Below are 22819 nucleotides of genomic sequence, written 5' to 3' on the forward strand. Positions count from 1 at the left end.
TAGAGAAACCTAGTGAATTATTTTCCTTTTGTGATGAAAGACAGAGGCTAAGTTTAGGATTTCCCGGATGAATGATCTTTCACTACTAATTTTATTTCAATGGGTGATGATTTGCAATATAAAGTATATGGTAGAATTATTAGCAATATTTTTGAAGCAGAGTGTGCTTTTCTGGCTAGCATTTGGCCACAGTTTCATAGAGTGATTTCATACAAGACTCTAGACCTTTCCAGCCCCTGTTCTCCCACAGATTGGGAGGTACTGTGTACTTTCTCAATATTTCTGAGCAGACTAATTAGAATTTACAAAATTCTTTTAGCTTCTCTGGAAGCAAGAGTTAATTTAAAGCAAAAATTAGTTTATTTAATGACTGAGATAATCCATTAGAACCACATCAATTCATAAAGTTTCTATGTGTTTGTGTTGTACTAGCTTTGAATGAAAGTCTGAATAATGTACAATAATTCATTTTCAAAGCTTTCAAAGAAAGAAGATATTCCCAGTGGAACCAAGGATATTAATCTTTCTACTTAATATTTATCACCTAAAATTACTTCTTACCCTTTCTTGAATAGATCATCATCAAATAAGCATGAAAACTCTCTGAGTAAATAGACATTTATCTTGAGCGTGTTTGTCCACATGCTACTCTTTTTAAATCCAGAACTATTATTTTTAATAATCTCATATTTTAAGTAACCTTAAAGGAATCAACTTTTTAACGTCATGGAAAAAATTAATTAGTATCTATTAAAACTTATATTTAAGAAAATCCTACAAATATTTTGAGCCAAAAGAACAAATATGTTCCTTTAATGCAATTGAAGGTTATATAGAAAATATCATGTAAATAGAAGTATTGACAATATGGATCATCATTTAGGAGTTGATAGAGAATAAATCTGGACCTAGGTGCCATTTATTCATTTTTAAATATGTATTTTGCTACAGTTAAGTTGTGTGAGTTATCTAATCATGGAAGTTATTTCATTCAGAAAATTAGTTGTGAAATTCTGCATAAATGCTGAATTAAAGGATATTTTTAAATAAAAAAATATGAAATTAGTACACATCTACATGATTTGAAAAAAGATTTAAATATGCTCAAAAACTTTATATGATAGAAATTCTGTTTCAGGTTTAAACATTCTGATGTATAATGTTTCATTATCTTTATTTTCTTGATATTCTGCAATTTTCTATATTTTTTGTCCAAACAATTATTTAAAAGTAGTTTTTTTTTAATGGAATTATTTTGTTTTCATCTTATCTATTGATTTCCAGTTACATTGCAAAATGTAAAGAATGTGGTTGGTATAATTTCTGCACAAAGATATATGACCTAATAAATCATCAGATTTTTAAGTATTCCATGGTACTTAAAATATTGTATACATTATGGGGTTTTGCTTTTAAAAAGTAAGTAGAATTTATTTAAGCAAATACTTTTTTTCACTACTTTCTTGAGTTCATACATATGAAAATATAATGTATTATAATTTTCTGTAAGCACCTAAACATTTATAATTTGCAAAACATCTCATCTCTCAGTATACATCTATATTAGACAGAATTGATTGAAAAATATTAGACAGAATTGATTGAAAAATGAAATATTGCCTTCTTTGGCCTTTCCAAATAAATAAAGGAGTTTCAAAACCTATAATGTATTGAAGAATCTGGAACAGGAACATAAGTTTCATTTTAAGACCCAAATGCTCTCCTCTCCACACATACAGACTTTTCAGCAAAAAAAAGGTAGCAGATGAAGGGCTTAACCATCCTTACTGAAGAAGCAGTTTGTCATTTGGATTTTTTTCCATCTGAATTACATTAATAATAAGTTAATATAAATGCTAAAAGTCTCCCTAAGGCAAAATTCACCTGAGAAAAATGACAGGATTTGTCTTTTTACCTTGACTGCTAATATTGCATAATATTTCCATCACCTCTATAAAATATTCATTAAGGGACTATTTGCACACAGTGAAAAGCAATCTAAAGTACATAGTTCTTACTCTCTGAATTAATCCATGAAAGACAGAAATTACACAAGAAGAGACATGTATATGTACATTAAAAATTATAAAAATTAATTGCAAGATACTCAAAGGTGGAGGGAAACAAGATGCCATCTTTAAATGCCTCTGGTTTTGCAGACCGTGCACCAAACATTTTGGAGAAGTGGTTAAACCGAGGAGCCTTTATGGAAAAAAATTACCAACTTTGTACAAATCAATCTTAGAAGGTGTTGACACCAAGATGAGTTTAATTCAGGAGTGTGTGCTTCAGAATCCATCATGGGGCTTCTTGAGGACTCTAACAGCAGATTCATCACTTGCCATTAAAATACTTAATTTGATAGGAAAGTTTAGATATATGATGTTCCAAAAGTTGAATGCAAATAAGTTAAAGATGATGAGGCAGTATTCCTATGGTCTTGGCACTGGAATCAGGTAAAGCTATGCAGCTCCCCATTCATGGAGACTTCTGGTATTTTTACAGGGATTGCTTTAACAAAATTTTCCTGGCTGGTTAAAATATCACTAGTTTTCATTGTTACTGTAGATAGATGATTGACAGATGTAAATATTCTATTTGTGATATAATAAAAATAGTGTAATCAAATGTTTTCATCCTATTTCATTGATTACAGGAAATATCATTATCTTGTTATAACTAAAATAACTTGTTAGAAATTAAATTATTGTTTTAATTTCATAAGTATGTTCTTGTCATTGAGCTTAAGATGCACTCCAAAGCTATTAGAGATATTAAAATGTTTTAAAAATTTCATCCTAGAATCAATGAAATACAATATTTCACAAAATAAGGACTTTTGAGATATGAGTTTGAAAAATCTAAACCGTATCATAAAACATTTTTATTATTAATTTTATTATCACTCGAGAGATATAATTAATAAGCCTCAAAATAACTGATAAACTTTTGTAAAATAGGTCCTCAAAGAAGACTTTCTTAAGAGCTTTGGCATTCTATGTGATAAGTTAAAACAAAAAATACATCGATGTTCTAGCACTCTGCTTAGATCTTTACCCATTATCTTACAGAATGTATGTTGTAGGAAAGCAGTTGTCCTTTTCAACAAATATTTATAAGATCTGGAGCTACTCTGAAAGTTGGAATGGCAGAGTAAAATAATGGATATAGTTAAAAAGCTAAAAGATGTTTACCAAGAATCAGACCCTTCAGGCAGTTGATATTAAACCTTTCAGCTCATTTGTCAATGTCGAAGCAAAGTGATGAATGTGATAATCTTTGCTCTGAGCTATCACACACTAGGCTACTCTTCCACATTAAATGCTTATTTTTAATTTTAAATGATTTGCTATTTATGAAGTTTTATTTATTTAAATGAAATTAAACAAAACAATTCCTGATTAAAGGCACTGGGCAAATTGATATGAAGAATTATTCCAAAAAGAAGCAAAAGATGAATCCATAAATTATATGATTTAATCCTGGTTGTTTAAATAAAGCTCCTTTAATATGGTAACATCAATGATACAAATCATTTTTATTCATCAGATTTATTCAGTATTCTCACTTTTTCCTGCATTTTTCTTACTCCTCCAAAGAGACCCACTTAACTGTGGATTTCTTACTAGACAAAAGATAAATACATCTTGAATATACAAGGAAATGTGTTAATGAAGACTGTAGTGAGGAAAAGAAAAAGCCAGTGTTGAATTAGAGTTCCCAAGAGTAATTACCTGCAAGTTTCAGTCTAGTCTCAACTAGCAACAAGAGTGGAAGTTTTAATAAGTGAGCCAGATCATTCATACCTCTGCTCAAGATCCTCCAGAAACCTTTCATTTTACTGGGAGTTAAAACCCAAGTCCTTAGTGTCCCTCTAGGTCCTATATGACTGAGGCCTACTTGCCCCCCATTCCAGTTAAATGTCTAACTACATCTCCTATTGCTTTCCTCCATGTAGGCTCTACCCTCATTGCTTTTTGAACAGGTCCTATTTCTTCCTCACCACTGGCTAACTTGTTTAGTATTTCTTTTTTCAAATGCATACTGAGAGAGACTCATTCTCCTACTTCTTTAAATCTGGTGGAAAGCTCCCTACTGGGACCACTGTGTTCACATTGCAACTCTTTCTGCCCCTTCACAATGCCACTTACTCAATTCTCTCCCTTTGCATGTTAATCTCCACAACACTCATTACCTTATAATATACATTTCACTTATTTATTATCTTTCTCCCACCACTAGACCCCAGGGCAAGCATTCTTGTCTTGTGTGCACTGGTACCTAGAGAGTAATAGGTGGATAATTATTTATTTGAATGAAAAATAAATGACTAACATTGCTCCCCTGAAAATCAAGTGCATGAGGTTGGGAAGAAGAAAATGGGTATATTTCTGACATAATGGCATACATGTGGGCTGAGATGGACTCAAGTTACCTTCTCCTTCCGGATCTCCAGCCTATGAGAGAAAGGTTCAATTTGAAGTTTGAAGAGCTGCCTTATCAAAGCTCTCTGACATTTAACAGCCTGAGGTAATCATACCAAAAAAACAAATTAAACTGACATGCCAGTCAGGTCTATTTACTAATTCATTAGCCTAACTTGAATATATAATTTTAATGATGCTGTTTCATGGCTACCAAATCCTGACACATTGAATTCGCTTATTCCAAAAACCTGTTCTGCATTTGAATTTCAAAAAGGATACTACACATGTACTGCATATTCAAAAATATGAGTTGTCTGGCTTTGTTTACATCATGTTGGATGAGGGTGGGAACTCTAGCTAATGTAATGAGATCAAGTGTTAGGACTGGACTGTAACAAATAAGGTGCCGAAATAAGAAACTAAGGTATGCGTGTTTTTACTCACCTGCATAATTCATCATTTCGGCAGCTGTGAATTACATCGAGGCAAGAAGGGGGTGGAACGACGTTCACCGCACATGGCTTGCTGTGAAGAGCTTCTTTGGACTGCTGACAAGGTATATCAGATGGAGCACAGTCACAAAAAGCCAACATCTGGGCAATGTTAAAAGGCATATTTTGATAGAAGAACCGTATGGCTGCTTGGCAGTGTTTCACATCACACAGATTTCCATTTGCTGAGCAAGCTTTAAGGTAAGCGGCCAACTGTGTGTTACAGACCACATCCCCTACACACGCCTCTGCCACTTCCAAACAGGACTGGATCCCTTTGATTCCTAAAAGCAAGGATATGTCCAGTTTGTGGAAAAGTAAACACAAATCTGTACATACAGAATCTGCAAAATGCTGTGAAATGTCTGTGAGCAAAACACAATGATGTACCAATGTGCTATTTGGGGCTAATCTTACTTTTTTTTTTTAAGAGTTAATATGAATTTACTGAGGCCTGAGTAGTGGGCTATTTGTATCATCTTTCATTTATGCTGGATACATATTGTGATCTAGATATGATAGGAAACATATAGGGCCAAAACTGAGTGGGAAAAAAATTTTTGAGTCCAAGTCTCTCAAATGTAAATAATAAATCTTCAGAAATTGCATTTGAAGTATATAGCTTATGGTGAGTTCATGGGCTCAAATCAAAATGATTTTTGTTCGTTGCATTTTTTATTTTGGGTAAAAATCTTGACTAAAGTTTCCACATAGTTGCAGTTATTACTATTATAATAGCAGTTGCAGTTATTAGTTGCAGTTATTATAATAGCACATAAAGATGTTGACATTTTGGAAAACATGGATACATGTGAGTGCTTTCCCTTTCCCCTGCCACCAAATGCATATATACAAAATTAGCCTCAAGCACTTAATTTATGTGATCAAAATACTTGTGAAATTTAACCAAGATCTAAAGTTTGGTTTTAAATGTAAAGTTTTCATTCCTCAGTATAACTGTAAATAGTTGATAGGTGGGCAAAACAATTAATTGCTTTGATACATGAATGGAAAAAATACAGTAATTTTGTTGCATTTTGCGATATTAGACTAAATTAAGAGCCACACAATTTATTTTGTATTGGCATATCCTTAAGAAAGCGAGTAACTGTTTTAAATCATATTGTCTAGTATTTACAATGCAAATGAAAATTATAGATATAAACATTACCATGATAGGGAAGGGTAGTTAGATTCCACTTGGATTGATTATCCTCTTTCATGTTATCTAGAAGGAAAACAAAGAGACTAATTCATTAGTGAACAATTTTTTAAACTTAGTAGAAAAATGTGGGTCACATTTAGAAATGAATGATCAAGCAAAAATACATTCCAGCTCATGTAATACTTACTTAACCCTTGATACTCAAAATTAGTGACATGCAGATGAAGAAAAATACCCCCCCCCCACCCACCCCAAATATCATTCCAGTGAGTTAAACAGCCCTGCTCTGAGGATTTAGTTACTCTAAGATTTAAACAAATGCTAACGACCAGGCCATGTGTACTGAAGTAAACAAAGAATCTGTCTGGGGAGAAAGAACAGAAGGAATATTGTCTGAATTGAAAAAATCCTTCCCGGTAGGCTCTTAATTAAATGGAAATGGAAATTAAAGATGATTTCTACCTCTGATTATTTTAGTCTTTTAGAGTTCCTAGGAATTATAATCAGAGAACTAGAGAATTGCATTGATGGAAGTGAACTCACTGCCCAGCTACTTCCAAACTCTTTCATTCAAGAAGCATTGGTTGAATCACTACTATGTACCAGTTTCCATACTGAAAATATAAATGTATAGTCCCTGTCACGGAGCATCCACAGCCTGGCATGGCATATAGAAATATAAACAAAATCCAAACAAAATATAAGGGGTGCTAATAAGCGTATGCATAAAGTGATAGGGGAATAGTCTGATCAAACCTGCATTTTAAAATTAAAGCTGAATTGTTGCCATTGGCTATTAAGATTGACTTCTGTTGTGACTTCCTGATTCACTTTGTCTCTGAACTGCCTATCCAAATTCCCTGCCTGCCCATCCACTGCACAAAAAAGAAGGTACAATCACAAGAAAATTCTTTTTTACTCCCAACTGTGTCAGTCTTGCCAGACTCCCTGCATTGTTCCATCTGTTCTCACTATACATGGTTTCTCACTTTTATATCCATAATGGCTCAGCTGAAGAATCACAGTGTTTCTAAATCTACCCTCCTGTGTCTCTGAGGAAATCTGAGATGTTCATTCTTCTGACTATCTCATATTGAGTGAAACCCCACAAGCAAATCTCAGAGAGGCATACAGCTTTTGTAACAGCTACAAAAGTCTAGGCTAGACCTCTATTATAGATTAGTATCTCTGCTTTGGGACTGATTGGTATGGCCATGCCATTGACTAAATATATTCAAGAATCTATCATTGAAACAAACACTGAATGTGCATACTTTTACTGAATTTTCATATGTCCCTCCAAAATTCACATGTGGAAGCCCTGTAACCTGCTGTGTGATGTATTAAAAATGGTGTCTCTGAAGTTATTCAGGTTAAATGAGGTTATAAGAGTAGGGCCTTAATCTGACAGGATTATCATTTTAGGAGAAGAGGCACAGAGAGCTTACTTCCTCTTCTCTCTTCATACACTCAAACACCAAAGAAAGGTCATCTGAGAACACAGAAAGAAACCAGGAAGTCCACAAGCCAGGAAAGACAACTCTTACCAGAAACCAACCCTGCTGGACCTTGATCTGGAAGTCACAGCCTCAGAACTGTGAGGAGATACATTTCTGTTGTTGAAACCACTCTAGCTGTGGTATTTTGTTATGGCAGCCCAAGAAGACTAATATATTCACCATGTGGGTAATTATCATAAACACAACAAAATATTTATATTAGCATGGGAAAATAAACCCTATCTTGGATGTGTACTATTTTATATGTTATGAGTAATTTCATATAATTCTATGCACATTAAATTCTAATTTCATATGGTACATACATATGTATAGACACATTCTTCCAGGAAGATATTTTAAACTGTAGCTTAATTCCTGAAAAGCAGCTGAAGGGCAATATGTCACAGGAATAAATAAAATATTGTACCAATCAGATCTACATCTGAGATAGAAGATCATATACATAAAAACATACATACCATTCCTTCTTATTCATCCACTAATATCAAAATATATCCAGAATCTGATATTTTCCCACCTTGCTACCAAACAGGTCCAAGACAGCATGCATTTCTTTGTTGACCTCATCTAGGCCATGGGCTTATTTATCATCTATAAGTGAATGAAGCCCTCTTGTCCAGATCTCACTTTGTTGTGTCATACATAGAATTTAGACATCAGTGCCATACTGGGGCTGCCTAATTTGATACATTTACTTGGATATCTAATAAACATTTCAGCTACATCCCAAACCAACCTGTGACTTCTCTGTTGCTCACTGAATTCTCTCCTTCCTGTGGCTGTTTCCATAGCAGTTAACGAAAATAATGAGACACATCCTTCTAATCCTTCTAATAATTAAGGACAAAAACCTCGGAATCAACCTTCATTTCCTTTTTTTTTCTTACACCTCCATATGATTTACTTCTATCAAAATATATCCAGAATCTGACAACTTCCCACATGGGTCCATCATCTACCATTTTTTAATCTGTGTCATTATAAAAGCCTCCTACTTGGTCTTCCTATTGGAGCCTTTGCTTCTCTTCAGTCAATGATCAACATAAAAACCAGAATTATCCTTTTAAAGATAGAAATCAGATCATGATAATCTTTTAGTGAAAATTCTTCAATACTTTCCTGTATCACTCAGGAAAAGAGCCAATGACCTAGAAATGACCTAGAAGGAGGCCCCACCTGATCTTGCCCCTGTTTTATTTCTGATCTCACCTCCCACACTGCTCTCCCATATTCTTTCCTCTCCCTATGTGTCTCCCCTTAGCCCTTCTGCAAACCTCCAGACACATTTCCAATTGAGGGTGTCTAACTCTCTGTTTATTTTGCCTTAACTATTCTCTCCCCAAATATCTACAGGGCTCATTCTCTTAACTTTTTAAATCTTTGCTTAAACATTAACTTAAGGATACAACTGTGTGGTCATTCTATTAAAATTAAACATCACTCACTCATATCTCATTTTTTCCCCTCTGCTTCAGTTTTCTCCTTAGCATTTATACTGTTTAAAATATCTATCTTAAGTCATTTGTCCTGTTAATTTTCTCTTTGTCCCCACGTTGGTGCTATGACCCACTACTAAGACACCTCCTTTGGTGACTCAGGCTCTCCTTTCCCCAGGGGCTGAAAGTATGGCTGGGTGATGACTCACAACCGTCCTTTTCTAGGCATTGCCCTCATTCAAAGAAAGTTGCCACAAGCAAAGTTACAGACTTTCCCAGGGAACAGCTCATATACAAGCTCTAGCCCATAGGAGGGGTTCAAGGATCAGGTCCCTTGCCTCAATGGCCAATCCAGGTCCAAACTTCCTGTGGGATAAACTAAGTTTGCTGTGGCAGCTGCACTGAATTTCAGCTTCTCCCTCTACCTAATCCTATTCCCTTCAGTTCCTTCTAACTTTTGTTCTTAAACCCCCCAGCCCAAAAAAACTTTTGTCTGCAAACCTCTGTCTCAGATTCTGTTGCCTTGGAAGGTGATTCAAGATGCCCTTAATACAGAATGCAAACTCCTCGAGAGCAATGGTTTCTGGTTGTTTTGTTTACTACTTTTCCTCCAGGTCTGAGCACATGGACTAAGACATGGTAAGGACTCAAAAGAAATACCTATTAAATAAATAACCAGCATTTAACCACATTTTATCTATTTTTTCAATTTTTTAAATCATCTAAACAACAAGCTCCTTGAATGAAGGACAGGTGATTTTTGGTTTTGCTTTGTTATCCTTTTTTTTTTTTTTTTTTTTTTTTAAATCCTGCTGCATAGGACCTGGTACATTGTAAATGTCCCAGAAATATTTGTTTAATGAGAGAATGAATGCATACAATTGACATTATTCTAAAACATTTTAGCATTTGGCTCTTTTGCCTCTTTGTAATCCTTTTTGGACATAGTCGTGGCATTAATTTTTTATTCTTAATTTTCTAGGAGAAACAGGCAGGAATGACAAAGTAGGAATCAGAACTTAAATATTCTTTGGTTAATTCATAGTTATGATTATATACTTAATGTTCCTAAATCCTTCTTTAGAATACCAACCTGAAAAAATGTCCTGTTTGAATCCATCTTTGTGGTTATCACTGACAGCCGGAACTTGATTCATCTGAGCATCCTGTATACAAATGTCTTCAAACAAACTTCTCCAAATTTCAACACATTCTCCTTTTGAAGGGTCATTGCAATGACAATTCCACAATATCGTTTCTTTCAGACTTTCTCTTAATGCTGCACACAGGTAGCCTCCATCAAGGGTCTTGCATTTTTCTGATTCCTTTCCACAGGTTTTCTTAAAATTTTCGTACAACAGAGTACAATGTTCCATTTGTTGGCATATATGTGCTGCTATGACACAGTCGCTCTTTTTTCCAACCATTAATGATGTGTCTTTCTGATGGATCCATTGTGTGATATTTGACTGTCCAGCCAAATGTAAAGACAGAGCTGATTCTTCTACAAATAGAGTAATAAAGTTGAACTGATTTCAGTCTAACTTGTATGGACCTGTTGACTGGTAACTACATTTCGTCAAAACTTGTTATGATTAAAAATGGCTAGAAAGATATAAATTGTCTTGCCATCATCATCATGAAACATAAGTCAATAAATATTTTTAGTATTTCAATATGCTTTCATTTCCTCCTACTTCAAACAAAACTAGTAAAGACCTGTTAATTAGTTAACTCCTGTGATTAGTTTGGGCTCTATTCTTTTTTGGTGACTTTTCAGCATTTGTAATTCCTAACTATTTTCTCTGTGTCCCTTTCATTGACTTCAAAAACTCTTTCTATATTTTCTTTTCCTGTCTTTGAAATCTTTTTTTCTTCAACTAGATCATAAATGTTGTTATCAAAATCTTTATATCCTCATTTGATAGCCTTTTCAGACCAATCCTATTTTCCTTCATGGTTTTATCTGCTTCTTACAAACTTTTAACTCCAAAACCTGTATGTCTATTTTAGATTACTCCCTTTAGTGCAAAATGCAGGTTTCCAAATGCAAGCTAGATGACCCACATTCCTTCATTTCTCTTTTGAAATTATTTGTATCATGTAAAACTTAAAACAAAATACTAACATTCCTAACGTGAATGTTCCAAAGCTTTCCACAGATGCAATGTCTCCAAAATATAACTCATCACTTCTGTCCCCAATCCTGTACTTTATTGTTTCTTCCCTATCTCAGTATATCACAGTATCCTGTCCCAAGCCAGCAACTTGTATAACATGCTTCATACATTTCATACTCCTCATATCCAACTGTCACCAATTCCTATCAATTATAATTAATAAAATATCTTACTTCTGCTTTCTCCTCATAGTCCTTAGCACTACTATGTTAGTTTAGGCATGTATCACCTCTCTCCCAAATTATTTCAATGGCCTTTTAATTGATATTCCTGGCCTGCATCTTTCCCTCCCCTCCATTCTGTCCTTTGCACTCCTGCCAGTGATACCCTTTGAAAAAGCTGATTCTGCATTCTTCTGTTTAAAATGCCTCAAGAGCCCCTTGCAATAACAGTTTGAAGTCTAATCCCTTTAGAAAGACCCGTAAGTTCAGCTTTCCTCCTTAACATCTGGTTTCTTTCCAGCATCATCTCCTAATACTGCTCTGTTCTACACACCAGCTTAACAAAGGATTTGTTGCTCCTTGAATGCTCTCTGCTTCGTTCTATTTCCTCTCTTTAGAACATCCATTTTGTCTCTCTAGTGAACCCAATTCACCCTAAAATCCCAAGTCTGTCATTTCTTCTGTGAAACCTTCTGAGTCACCACTCTTCCTTCCTCTATAACTTCAAGTACTTTGTGATTGTGTGTGTATCATCTAGCATGTATCATATTGTACAGGTGATATTTAGCACTTAGTATTTTAATTAAGAATTGAACTAAAAGTAAATAACAAAGGTATCTTGGAAATCCTCAAATATTTGGAAATTAAACAACAGTATTATAAGTAAACCATGAAACAAAGAGGACATCACAAGGGGAATGAGAAAATATTTTGAGCTGAATAAAAATGAAAATACAACATACTAAAATTTGTGGATGTAACTAAAACATCACTTGGAAGGAAATTTATATAATGAAATGTTTTTAGGAGGAAAGAAAAAAATCTCAAGTCAATAATATAAGCCTTTATCTTAAGAAACCAGACAATGAAGAGCAACTTCAAATAAAATCAAACACAATAACTAAAAATAATGAAGAACAAAATTGAGAGACAGAGACAGAGAGAGACAGAGAGAGGAGGATACAAGTTTGTCAATATCTGAATGAAAGAGAACAACTGTACAACTCCAACAGACATTTAAAAGGCAATTTAGAATATTAGGAACAATTACCAGAGAGAGAGAGGGGAGAAGAAAAGTAAAATGGAAACCCTAAAAATAAAAATGCGACATAAATCTACCAAATGGGAAAATTCACTGAAAGATACAAACTACCAAACTCACTCAATAAGGAATAGGTAAGTAAAATAGTACTATAACAATTAAACACATTGAACATTTTAAAACTTTCCATTGAAGAATGGACCAGATAACTTCACTGGTGAACTAAATCAAACATTTAAGGAAGAAATAATATTAGTTATTCGTGTACTGTTCTAGAATAAAGAACAGGAAGAAATACTTCCCAACTCATTTTAAAAACCTGCATTATTCAGACAACAAAATCAGACAAATACACTGTAAGAGAACAATATCTCATCGTTCCTCATGAACATAGATTAAAAACCCTTAACAAAATATTAGCAAATTGAATTAAGTAATATCTAAAATGAATAATACATCATGACTGAGTAGGATATAGCCTCAGCATGAAGGGTTAGAACCAACATTCAAAAATCAACAATAGAATTCAACAAATAAAAAAGTGAAACATGATCATTTCAATAAAGGCAGAAAAAGCATTTGCAAAATTTAATATCTATCTTCAGCTGGACAAAGGGAATCTACAAAGAACCTACTGCAAAAACGATTCTTTATGGTGCAAAACTAATTGCACTTCTCTTAAGATAGGTAAAGAGACAAGGATGGCCAATCCTATTTCATATTATCCTGGAAGTCCCACCCAGAACAATAGAGCAAGGGAAAGAAATAAAAGCATACAGATTGGAAAGGGAGAAATAAAACTCTCTCTAGTCACAGATATGAATATTTATATCTATGTAGACAATACTATAGATTCCAAAAATAAAAGATACATAAAAATGAGTGAGCTGAGCAAGTTATGGGATATAAGATTCATATAAAATATCAATTTTATTTTGATAGATTATCTACAATCAATTGGAAATTAAAATATAAAATAAGTTACTATTTGCAACAGCATAAAAATGAAGCATATTTGTGTAAATCTCAAAACAATGTATGTAAGAATTATATACTGAAAACTACAGAATATCAGTAAAAGAAATCAAAGAAATCTTAAATAAATGGGGAGATATATCATATTTGTCAATTCTACCCAAACTGATCTGTAGTTTCCATGTAAGCCCCCCAAAATGTTGGATTTTTCTATGGAACTGACAAGCTGATTGTGAAATTTATGTGGAAAGTCAAAGAATAGCGAAACGATTTTTAAAAGGAACAAAGTTAAAGGACTTCTACTAGATTATAGGACACCCCATACAGCTACAATAAGTAAGACTGTAGAGTATTGGCAAAGTACAGAAATACAGATTATTTGAAACAAAATGAAAAAACCTAGAAACAGAGCATCCCAAGTGATTTTTGAGGAAGGTGAAACTGATAGTCTCTTTAGCAAATGTGGTAGAACAATTGGATATGCTTATGGGGAAAAAAAATGAATTTGACCCATTGCTTGTAACAAAATCAAAAATTAACTCAAAATGGATCATAGACCTTATGTAAAACCTAAACTACATAATTTCTAGACCATTGAGAAATATCTCTGTGATTTGAGGTTGGGTAAATTTCCTTAGATGCAACATCAAAGGTATTAGTCATAGAAGAAAAAAAAGTGATAAACTGATTATCATTAAAGTTTAAAAAACAAATAACTTCTGTTTTTTGAAAGATATTCCTAAGGAAGTAAAAGACACAGAGAGGGAAATATTGTTTACAGTACACATATTCTGATAAACCCTATTCAGTACAGAGAAGCAACTCTTAAAACCCAGTAAAAGTCAAAACTCAAGTTTAAAAATGGCAAAATTTTGAAGAGCTGTTTTACTAAATAAAGTGTATAGATGACACATAAACACATGAAAATATGTTCAACATTTGTATTATTTAAGTGGAAGTTAAAACTACATTGTGACATCACTAAATACATATTAGGATAGCCCCCAAACAAAGTAAAAAAACAAAATAAAGTGCCACTGAGAAGATGAAACACCTGGAACTTTTATATATTGACGGTTATATCAAATCTGGACTATAATATGGAAGCTCTCCATAAAGTTAAACATACACTTTACCACACGTCTCAACAATTCCTTACCCAAGTGAAACAAAAATGTATATGTGTATGAATCTTGTATTTTTTTTTTTAAAGAGAGAGAGAGAGAAAGAAAGAGAGAGAGGCAGAGACACAGGCAGAGGGAGAAGCAGGCTCCATGCACCGGGAGCCCCACGTGGGATTCGATCCCGGGTCTCCAGGATCGCGCCCTGGGCCAAAGGCAGGCGCCAAACCGCTGCGCCACCCAGGGATCCCTCTTGTGAGTATTTATAGCAGTTTTATTTATGATTTCTAAAAATCTAGAAACAATGCAAATCACTTTCAGTGGTGAATGGATAACCAATGTATGATATAACTTATACAATAGAATACTACTCAAAGAAAGAACAAACTTGTACATGAAACACTGGTGAATTTCCAATGCATTATGTTAAACAAACAAACAAACAAAAATCAGGTTCAAAAGGCTACATATCATTCCATTTGTGTCAAGTTCTGGGAAAAAGCAAAACCATACAACAGAAAATTGTCCAGTGAGCTTATCATGAATGATTTGAGACGTGGGACAATGGGATCATTCATGACAGATGAGAGGCAAACCTATTTCTCATAAAATGGAAGAAGGTTGCTTATGAAAGAGGTAAGAATCCCATGACAGCACATGCATTCCCAAACTGAACACGTTTCAGAGACAGTTCATAGGGACATTGGGGATCCAGAAACTGATCACTTTAGAACTATTTCATCCCACATAACCCTTTGAAAATCTTTATGACCCCTTAAGGACACGTGCAGAGTACTTTGATTACCACTACCTCAGTGTCAGCCTGGCACCTCAAATAGTCAGTCACCTAAATAAACATATACTAAATCATTAAATGCTACTATCCAAGGCAGATATAATTCTGGATACATGGTTATATTTTGGACTTTCTCCAATATTTGTCTTCTATCATTTAGGTCTTGTGCAAAGCCATAGAAAAACCTACCAATATATGAAATGAGTGAGTGAATCTATAATTCAAATGAATTATAATTGAATGAAGCTTGAAATCATGGTTAGCAACTACAGAAATATTTTAGGCACTTACTGAGATCTACAGCTCACTGAACCTTAAATTACACAAACTAAATTATGCAAAGAATTGATCAAAATATCAAAAAATAGTCAAATTTCATAGATGTGGTTAATTTTGAAACTATACTTTTCTTTTTCGTGACTTTAAATATTGCATGTATTGTTACCTGATTCATTCATGCATTGTTCCCCAAGCAATTTGTTAATAGTACAATAGAGGTTATCAGTGCAGAGACAATCTTCAAATTGGAAATTGTTTTCCACCAAGGACTGGATGCTGAGGTTACAGTTTGATGAGTCCTTCATCTTGCAGGGGTTACCTGGGTTTCACAAACATATAACTTGATATTAATCTGAATGTCATCCTACCACAAATCCTTTTAACATATTAATCTGAATAATTCACTATAGTAGGAATTTCTGGTGTTGCCGCAAGATGTCCACAAAAGTGACTTTTTAAACACAGAATCTATTTTTACTGTCTTTCTCCCCAGTCCTTACTTTCTAGAATAGATTAGAGCTTGTTATACTTTAAAATGACTTTGTCCCCACATAGAATGCCAATTTCTACTCTTCAGTAGTAATCAAGGCTGTCCTTATATGAGATGATCAGAATGATCTATAATCTTCACTATTTTGTCACTTTAGCTAATTTTATTATCTATTTGTCATAATCTATTTTTTATATCATTCTAAAATTATAAGAGACATGCAGGTGGCTCAAAATTTACAATGAGACATGAAGTATTCCTGATGCTTAGTAAGCACTCAGTAAATATTATTGAATAATGAATCTTTCATAATTACCAATATTTCATTTTCTGCTTTAATTTACAAGCCATATTCATCTACCCAACAATTTTCTTTTATTCATTTTTCTGAATAAAACTACTTGAATTCACTTCATTTGTGTATTTGAGAATATTTCTATTTCAGTTACATGCATGGGATAATTATGCAAATATTACTGCAATTCACTGAAAATGACTTGCTATTTGTATACTGAAGTAAATGTTATCATTCACGACACTGAATGCAAATATCTTAAATTACCTTATAAACTGTAACAAGGAGCTTCAACATCAAAACCAATAACAAATATTTTTAGTTGTCTTCTACACTCATCTTAAAATTATTGCATTACTTTGAGAAAATTATGCTTTTAAAATTATTTTCCTGAACTGTAATAAGAATGTTGGATTAGACAACTATGATTTTCTTTGGATTATGAACATCCCATATACTCCTTTAAAGAGCAGGAAAGGGAAGGAAATCTCTCTCCCTTCCTCTTCATCTTATGCAGTTCCTTGAGGTCACGTGGATGGGCAGAATTTTGATGGTGGAAATTGTAAGTGTTGGCCATGAGAACTATAGGTTGCTCCCTTTTAACCCAATGGATTTCCCTCTACATCTTTCGGGATGCAGATAGGCAAGAGGCATGAGCTGTATAGAATTTAAACTTTGTGAAATGAATAAACTGATACATGAAAGAATCTATTGTTATTTCCCCTTTTCAATTTTTCTTACTGAAAATTCCAGAAGGGTTATTAGGTTTTTTATTATAGTATTATAATATCCATTACACAGTATGATAAATTATGTTAGAATACAATTTTTTGAAACATTTTTTGATGGTGGTATCAGGGCAATGTCTCACTGTATCATCAGTATCTATTTTTAGCAAATGGAGACCTATTATAATGCTCCATTCAATATTTATTCAACCAATTGAAATATCCAGTATTTTTTTTCTTCTAAACAAGTAACAGTGATTCTAATGTTTATATTTTCTGCCCTTTGAGACTCCCCTCAAATATTTGGAATGTGAGATAAGTTAAAAATAAAAATATATTTTAAATTGTTCCTGACACAGTTGGAATGGAAGATAGCATATCTGTTGCAAGAATATAAAACGTATATTATATACAAATAGACAAATAACAATGCTTTTGATCATCACAAATGTTATTTTTCCTATTTTATCATTGAGGTATTAACATATAAGCAAAGAAGATATTTGAAAAGTTTTTGCCATACTTCTGACAAGTATGCATGTAATTATAACATGATGAGATAAGTTGAAAAAAATTGACATCTTGCATAAAGCTGCCCACGGTGCATTAGGACTCTGTAACCACATTCACAAATAGGCAGTTGAAGGTGAATCACTTGGAATCAAGTTTGAGTAAGGGGTTTAGAGCAAAGCTAACGTAGTTTCCAAGATAGTGACAGAAATAGCCAATCCTATTTTTATAGCAGTAAAAAGAAATCACTTGAATGTCTTTTAAGCAATGTTTTACCTGAAACATTGCATGAATATTCCATTATTCTCCATGCATGTTTACATCCATCTGCATCACTTAGGCATTGTTCTCTTAAATGCGTGCAATCAATGGTTTGGGAAGTGGATTCATTTTCCAAGCAAAGCACCATGGCTGAAATAACAACAGTAACAGAACAACAACAACACATTTGTAATATTACAGTGTGGCAATTGTTTACCTCAAAACCAAATTATTGATGATAAAGAATAGAATTAATGAAAGTACAATCTGATAAAATCATTAGAAGATTGGAATGGATCTTAACCTCCCTTCTAGCTACAGATCTATATTTGTCTTATGTAACATTCTTCAATGAAGAGTATACAGTTGTGCCCTTACTTAATGCTTATTCATTCCTCAATTTATATTTTTATGACTATTGCTGTATTGAAATTTCTCTTTAAACTTCCCTAATCATCTCCATAACATCAAACTTAATAGTTTTAAGGCTTGGTCTTGCCTACTTTTATCACTGCACATTTTGTTGCTATTTTGTTCTTGAAACTCTCTCTTCCTTTGGCAACCCTCTCTTCTAGTTTTCTTGATACTTATTCACTTAATATTTTCTGACTGTAGTTAGAATTCTTCACAGGATCCTTGTCTTTTTCTAGTGAACTATATTTCTAGCTTACTGTCTATCCTCAGATTTTTCCCATTCTCATTTTATACTTTCTCTTTGGACGATTCCATGTACTCTCATGGTTTTAACTAAAACCTCCAGACTGATGATTCTTAAAAGTATAATATAATCCCATTATTTTTCAGTATCTCAGTTATATTTCTTATCTCAACTTAAATGTTCTAGACACATTTCCAGACTATAATATCTTTTTATCATCACCACTCTCTGGTGGACCACCCTGCACCACTAATTTCACCATTCTCATAGGTACCCATGCTAGAAACTTTGGATTCATGGTAGACTCCTTTTTTTTAATCCTAGCTTCACTCTCCTATATCCATTTTTGCATAATTCTTTGACTCTTATTTAGAATATTTGACCAACTCACTAATTAGTCAATTTGCCTCCAGTTTCATCTTACTCACATAGGCTCTTTACATGCCTAACCTGCCTACTGTACCGTTCTAGTCCTGACATTTCTCTGTTCATCTTTTGGATGGTTCCCCATAGCATAAGTCTTATATTCTTTATTATATATGGTCTGGGTACCCTTGAACATTTATAGTCTCCTAAATGCTCCATGCTGTCTTGTACTTCTGAGTATTTACCATATGGTCATGCAGTCCATTTCTTTTTCTTCTGCAATTACTTTCTTTTTTTTTTTTTTCTGTTAATGCTTAACACAATGATTACCTGTTTTATGGAACCCTTACCTGAATTCAATACCTTTTTTTCCTATATCCAAATTGATTTAACACCTCTCATTTATTTCGCTACAATCTTAGGATTTCCCCAACCATATCTTTACTCCTGTGTAGTGAAAGTGAATATTTATATGCTTGTCTCCACCATTGGGTTCTAGGGTTTTACTAGACAGGCATTAGAGGTAATTTGTGATGGTATCCTCATCATCAAATACAATAATACATTATATATGTATATTTATTTAAACCAACTTGAATAGTTGCTTAAGAATGAGTTATAAAGAAGTAATCAATACTATAAAAAAATAACACCTTCCAGCTATTTACAAGTTATTTTGGGTAGAAGAGAAGTTCCCAACAGGTTTTCTAAAAATATTAAGAAAATAGCAATGCTAATTTAGCATATTGTTCAAATTATTTGAATTGATTCTGCAAACATGCAAACTGACACTTCTTCACCAATACATAGAAAAATATAGGAATTGCATTTGAGTTATAGAGACAATATATGAACTATGATTAAGAAACCTCAAGCTGGGATCCCTGGGTGGCGCAGCGGTTTGGCGCCTGCCTCTGGCCCAGGGCGCGATCCTGGAGACCCGGGATCGAATCCCACATCGGGCTCCTGGTGCATGGAGCCTGCTTCTCCCTCTGCCTATATCTCTGCCTCTCTCTCTCTCTGTGTGTGTGACTATCATAAATAAATAAAAATTTTAAAAAAATTTAAAAAAAAGAAACCTCAAGCTATGTCTTAGAGACAAATTATTTGAATTTTAAAAAGGATGATGTTAATTATGAATCACCTGTGACAATGCAGAGTTATAGGCTACAAGTCAACCCTACCATCTTGTCTTTATCTTACCTCTTTTCAAACCTGTTCTCCTAGGGAGAATCCAAGACAACTGATGGGATCATAGGCATTACTTGCTGGGTCACTGCATTTAGAGATTAGGCCCAAGGGTGTGGTTCAGTCACATTTTTCTTGTTGAGGGCTGGAGTGGAAAGTGACATGAAAGTGTCTTTTCATGTGTTCATGGATAACCTCATCTAGCCAAAATCCTGTCCTAGGTTAGCATGCTCAGAGAAAAAGAGTATCCCACCGATTCTGGGCCAAAGTTACTTGTTTAAATTCAGCTTGCAAAAGACCCTGAAGTAGTTTATGTCAGACACTTAATTCATAAGAAACTAGATTTATATTTGACATTGCCCATTACAGTTTGTGAAGAGCTCCCTCAAGAAACTTATAGGTGATAATATCCTGAATATATCATCAAAACTTTACCAGTACCTCAGTCTAGTAACAGTTAATGAATTCTACATATTATCTTTCCTAAATCTATTTCATTTCCTTCAATATTTAAAAATTTAAGTTCCATTTGATTGTTTATTTTACATGATTTTCCACACCTTCCATTTGGATGAAATACTGAATCTACTAGGAAAACCATCTTAGTGATCTGGCTCACAAGAATGAAAATAACTTTAACTTTCCAAAATTTTACTCATTCTTTACTATGATTTGTGGCCACATATTTAATTCAGGGGTTTTCAAGGATTCTCTTGAAATGCTCAGTGAAAAACAAGTTCAGTTATAAAATAGTAAGATGAAGAATGCTGCACATAATATTTCCCTCTTAAGGCTTATCATGATAATACAGGTTCTATTTTAAAAATTCGCTACATCCCACATTTTCTTGGCTTTAAAACTTTCCCACATCACAAAACCTATTTAGATGATGTTGAGCAAGTATTCTCAAGAATGTGCTATGGGAAATGTTGGTTAAATCTATCAAATAGTACAGTTTTGACCCTAACAGTATTAGAAATCATTTCCCCCTTTCATGCAACCTAGTGTCAAGGTTAATTTAGAAGTCAGACTTGAAAACAAGAGGCCATTCTTGCTTTTCCAACTGAGGCCATGATAAGATTGTAATGTATTTTATGTGTTCTGTTGTATTGCTGCCTTATCTACAAAAGTTAAAGTTTCTTAGATTTCTCTTTATAATAAAGAATACAAATAAGGAAATATTAAAGCAAGTATAAGAAGCAAAATTTTGGGATAGTGAATAACTATTAAAGGAAAGCTAAAAATGTATAAAAGATTCCATTCCTTCCTCCCTTAATTTTTTTCACTTGATTTGACTCTCATATTCAACATAATTTGAAATAACCTGCTTCATTTTTGTTCCCACAATTATGTTTTATTTATCAATCTCCATTAGTATAGAGTAAGCAAAAACCATGATTGCTTTGTTTTAATGAATAGAACACTAATATACAACTATAATCATAACCATCTCTTTTCCTGAAATCATTTTATAGATTCTACTAAATTCTGAAGAAAATACAACTTCTCCAATGGCACATATGGCAAGTAGATGTTCATGGATTCCACTTTAAGTATAAATGAATTCTTTTCTACCAACATTTTACAATACATTCACACTGCCTAACACAAGAGGGACAAATCCAAATCTTGTCTGTAGCTTACAAAAACTGACTGAAATGTGAAACATTTATTTGATGGATTGTTAAGTTGTTTTATCCTGTGAAGTGACTCCTACTTAGCAAATATTAATGCTTTAAAGTTAGGGGAACTGAATGATTTAAATTAATCTCAATTTAATTTCAAAGAAAAAGAGATAATTTGAAATTTGTCATCTTATAACTTGTAAATAGATTCTGGAAGGTTTCATTTCTCAAAGACTCTAGTAAATATGTGAATTCCATAAATCCTAATAAATAACTCAAAGTAACTGGATTATCCTACACAATAGAGTAGAAACAACCTGAAAGATTAATGCAATTCCTGCATTATGCATTTTCTATAGTTATACATAAGTAGATGTGCATTTTTGAAAACTAATAAACCATGCTAAAGTATACATTTGTAACTGATACTTATAATAAGCCTATTAGCTTAATCAGTGAATAAGTCAGATAAGACAGTATTCAGTATGTGAAGAGTTGGTGTTACAAATTCAGATAAACTAGAAGCATGATTCACTTACCAAGGAAAATGAAGACTATCATGCCGGATAACTTGGGCATATTCACCTGGGAGAAAGGCAGATGTGTTTCTTCAACCACCTTCTTAACAATAACTGTCCACATAAGGCTTCAGATTCTGCTCTAGCTCCCTGAAAGCATTACTGATTCAAGTCAGCTTCCTTTGTCACCATCTCCTCACCAATCTTTCCTGAGCTGTGAACTTTCCTAATTATGTCCAAATTCAATTATTTCCTTCTGAGCATACTAATCTTGGATATTAGGCTTCCAAGAAAGCTCACAAGCCAGATACTAAGAAATGATACATGCTCAGCACATTCATGAGAAAGGGCTTTTTCCCCCCCTTCAACTAGAATGCTAAACTATGTAAAAGCCTCCCAACTATACCCCAAAAACTTCCTAGATATTTGAGTATCCTCAGTTTCTACTTCATTAATTAGCCTCATTGCAGCAATTTTATGTCATATAAGAATATGGCAAAGGAGAAAAGCAGCCCAGGCAAATGTATGGGAAATTCAAGGTCCACTGGAATCAAACTGCTGTGCCTTATCTTCCAAAACAAGAA

The 22819-nt window shown here is 33.6% G+C and overlaps 1 protein-coding gene across 2 annotated transcripts in view; it reads right to left on the minus strand.

Moving 5' to 3' along the window:
* The window catches only part of GFRAL (GDNF family receptor alpha like), a 54736-nt gene extending 32374 nt beyond the window's left edge, over positions 1–22362 (minus strand). The window contains exons 1-5 of one of the 2 annotated variants that reach the window (XM_041725784.1): positions 22257–22362; positions 17896–18030; positions 15763–15915; positions 6090–6146; positions 4872–5202 (exon numbers count right to left, since the gene is read on the minus strand). In XM_041725784.1, the coding sequence (XP_041581718.1) occupies positions 4872–5202; positions 6090–6146; positions 15763–15915; positions 17896–18030; positions 22257–22359 (779 nt within the window). In that variant the 5' untranslated portion in view covers positions 22360–22362. Of the gene's footprint in view, positions 1–4871; positions 5203–6089; positions 6147–10135; positions 10440–15762; positions 15916–17895; positions 18031–22256 lie in introns of those variants that run through there. The other variant, XM_041725777.1, reaches the window with a different exon arrangement.
* Between the last annotated feature and the right edge of the window lie 457 nt (positions 22363–22819).

The sequence above is a fragment of the Vulpes lagopus genome, chromosome 1 (assembly GCF_018345385.1).
Source record: "Vulpes lagopus strain Blue_001 chromosome 1, ASM1834538v1, whole genome shotgun sequence".
Lineage (NCBI taxonomy): Eukaryota > Metazoa > Chordata > Mammalia > Carnivora > Canidae > Vulpes > Vulpes lagopus.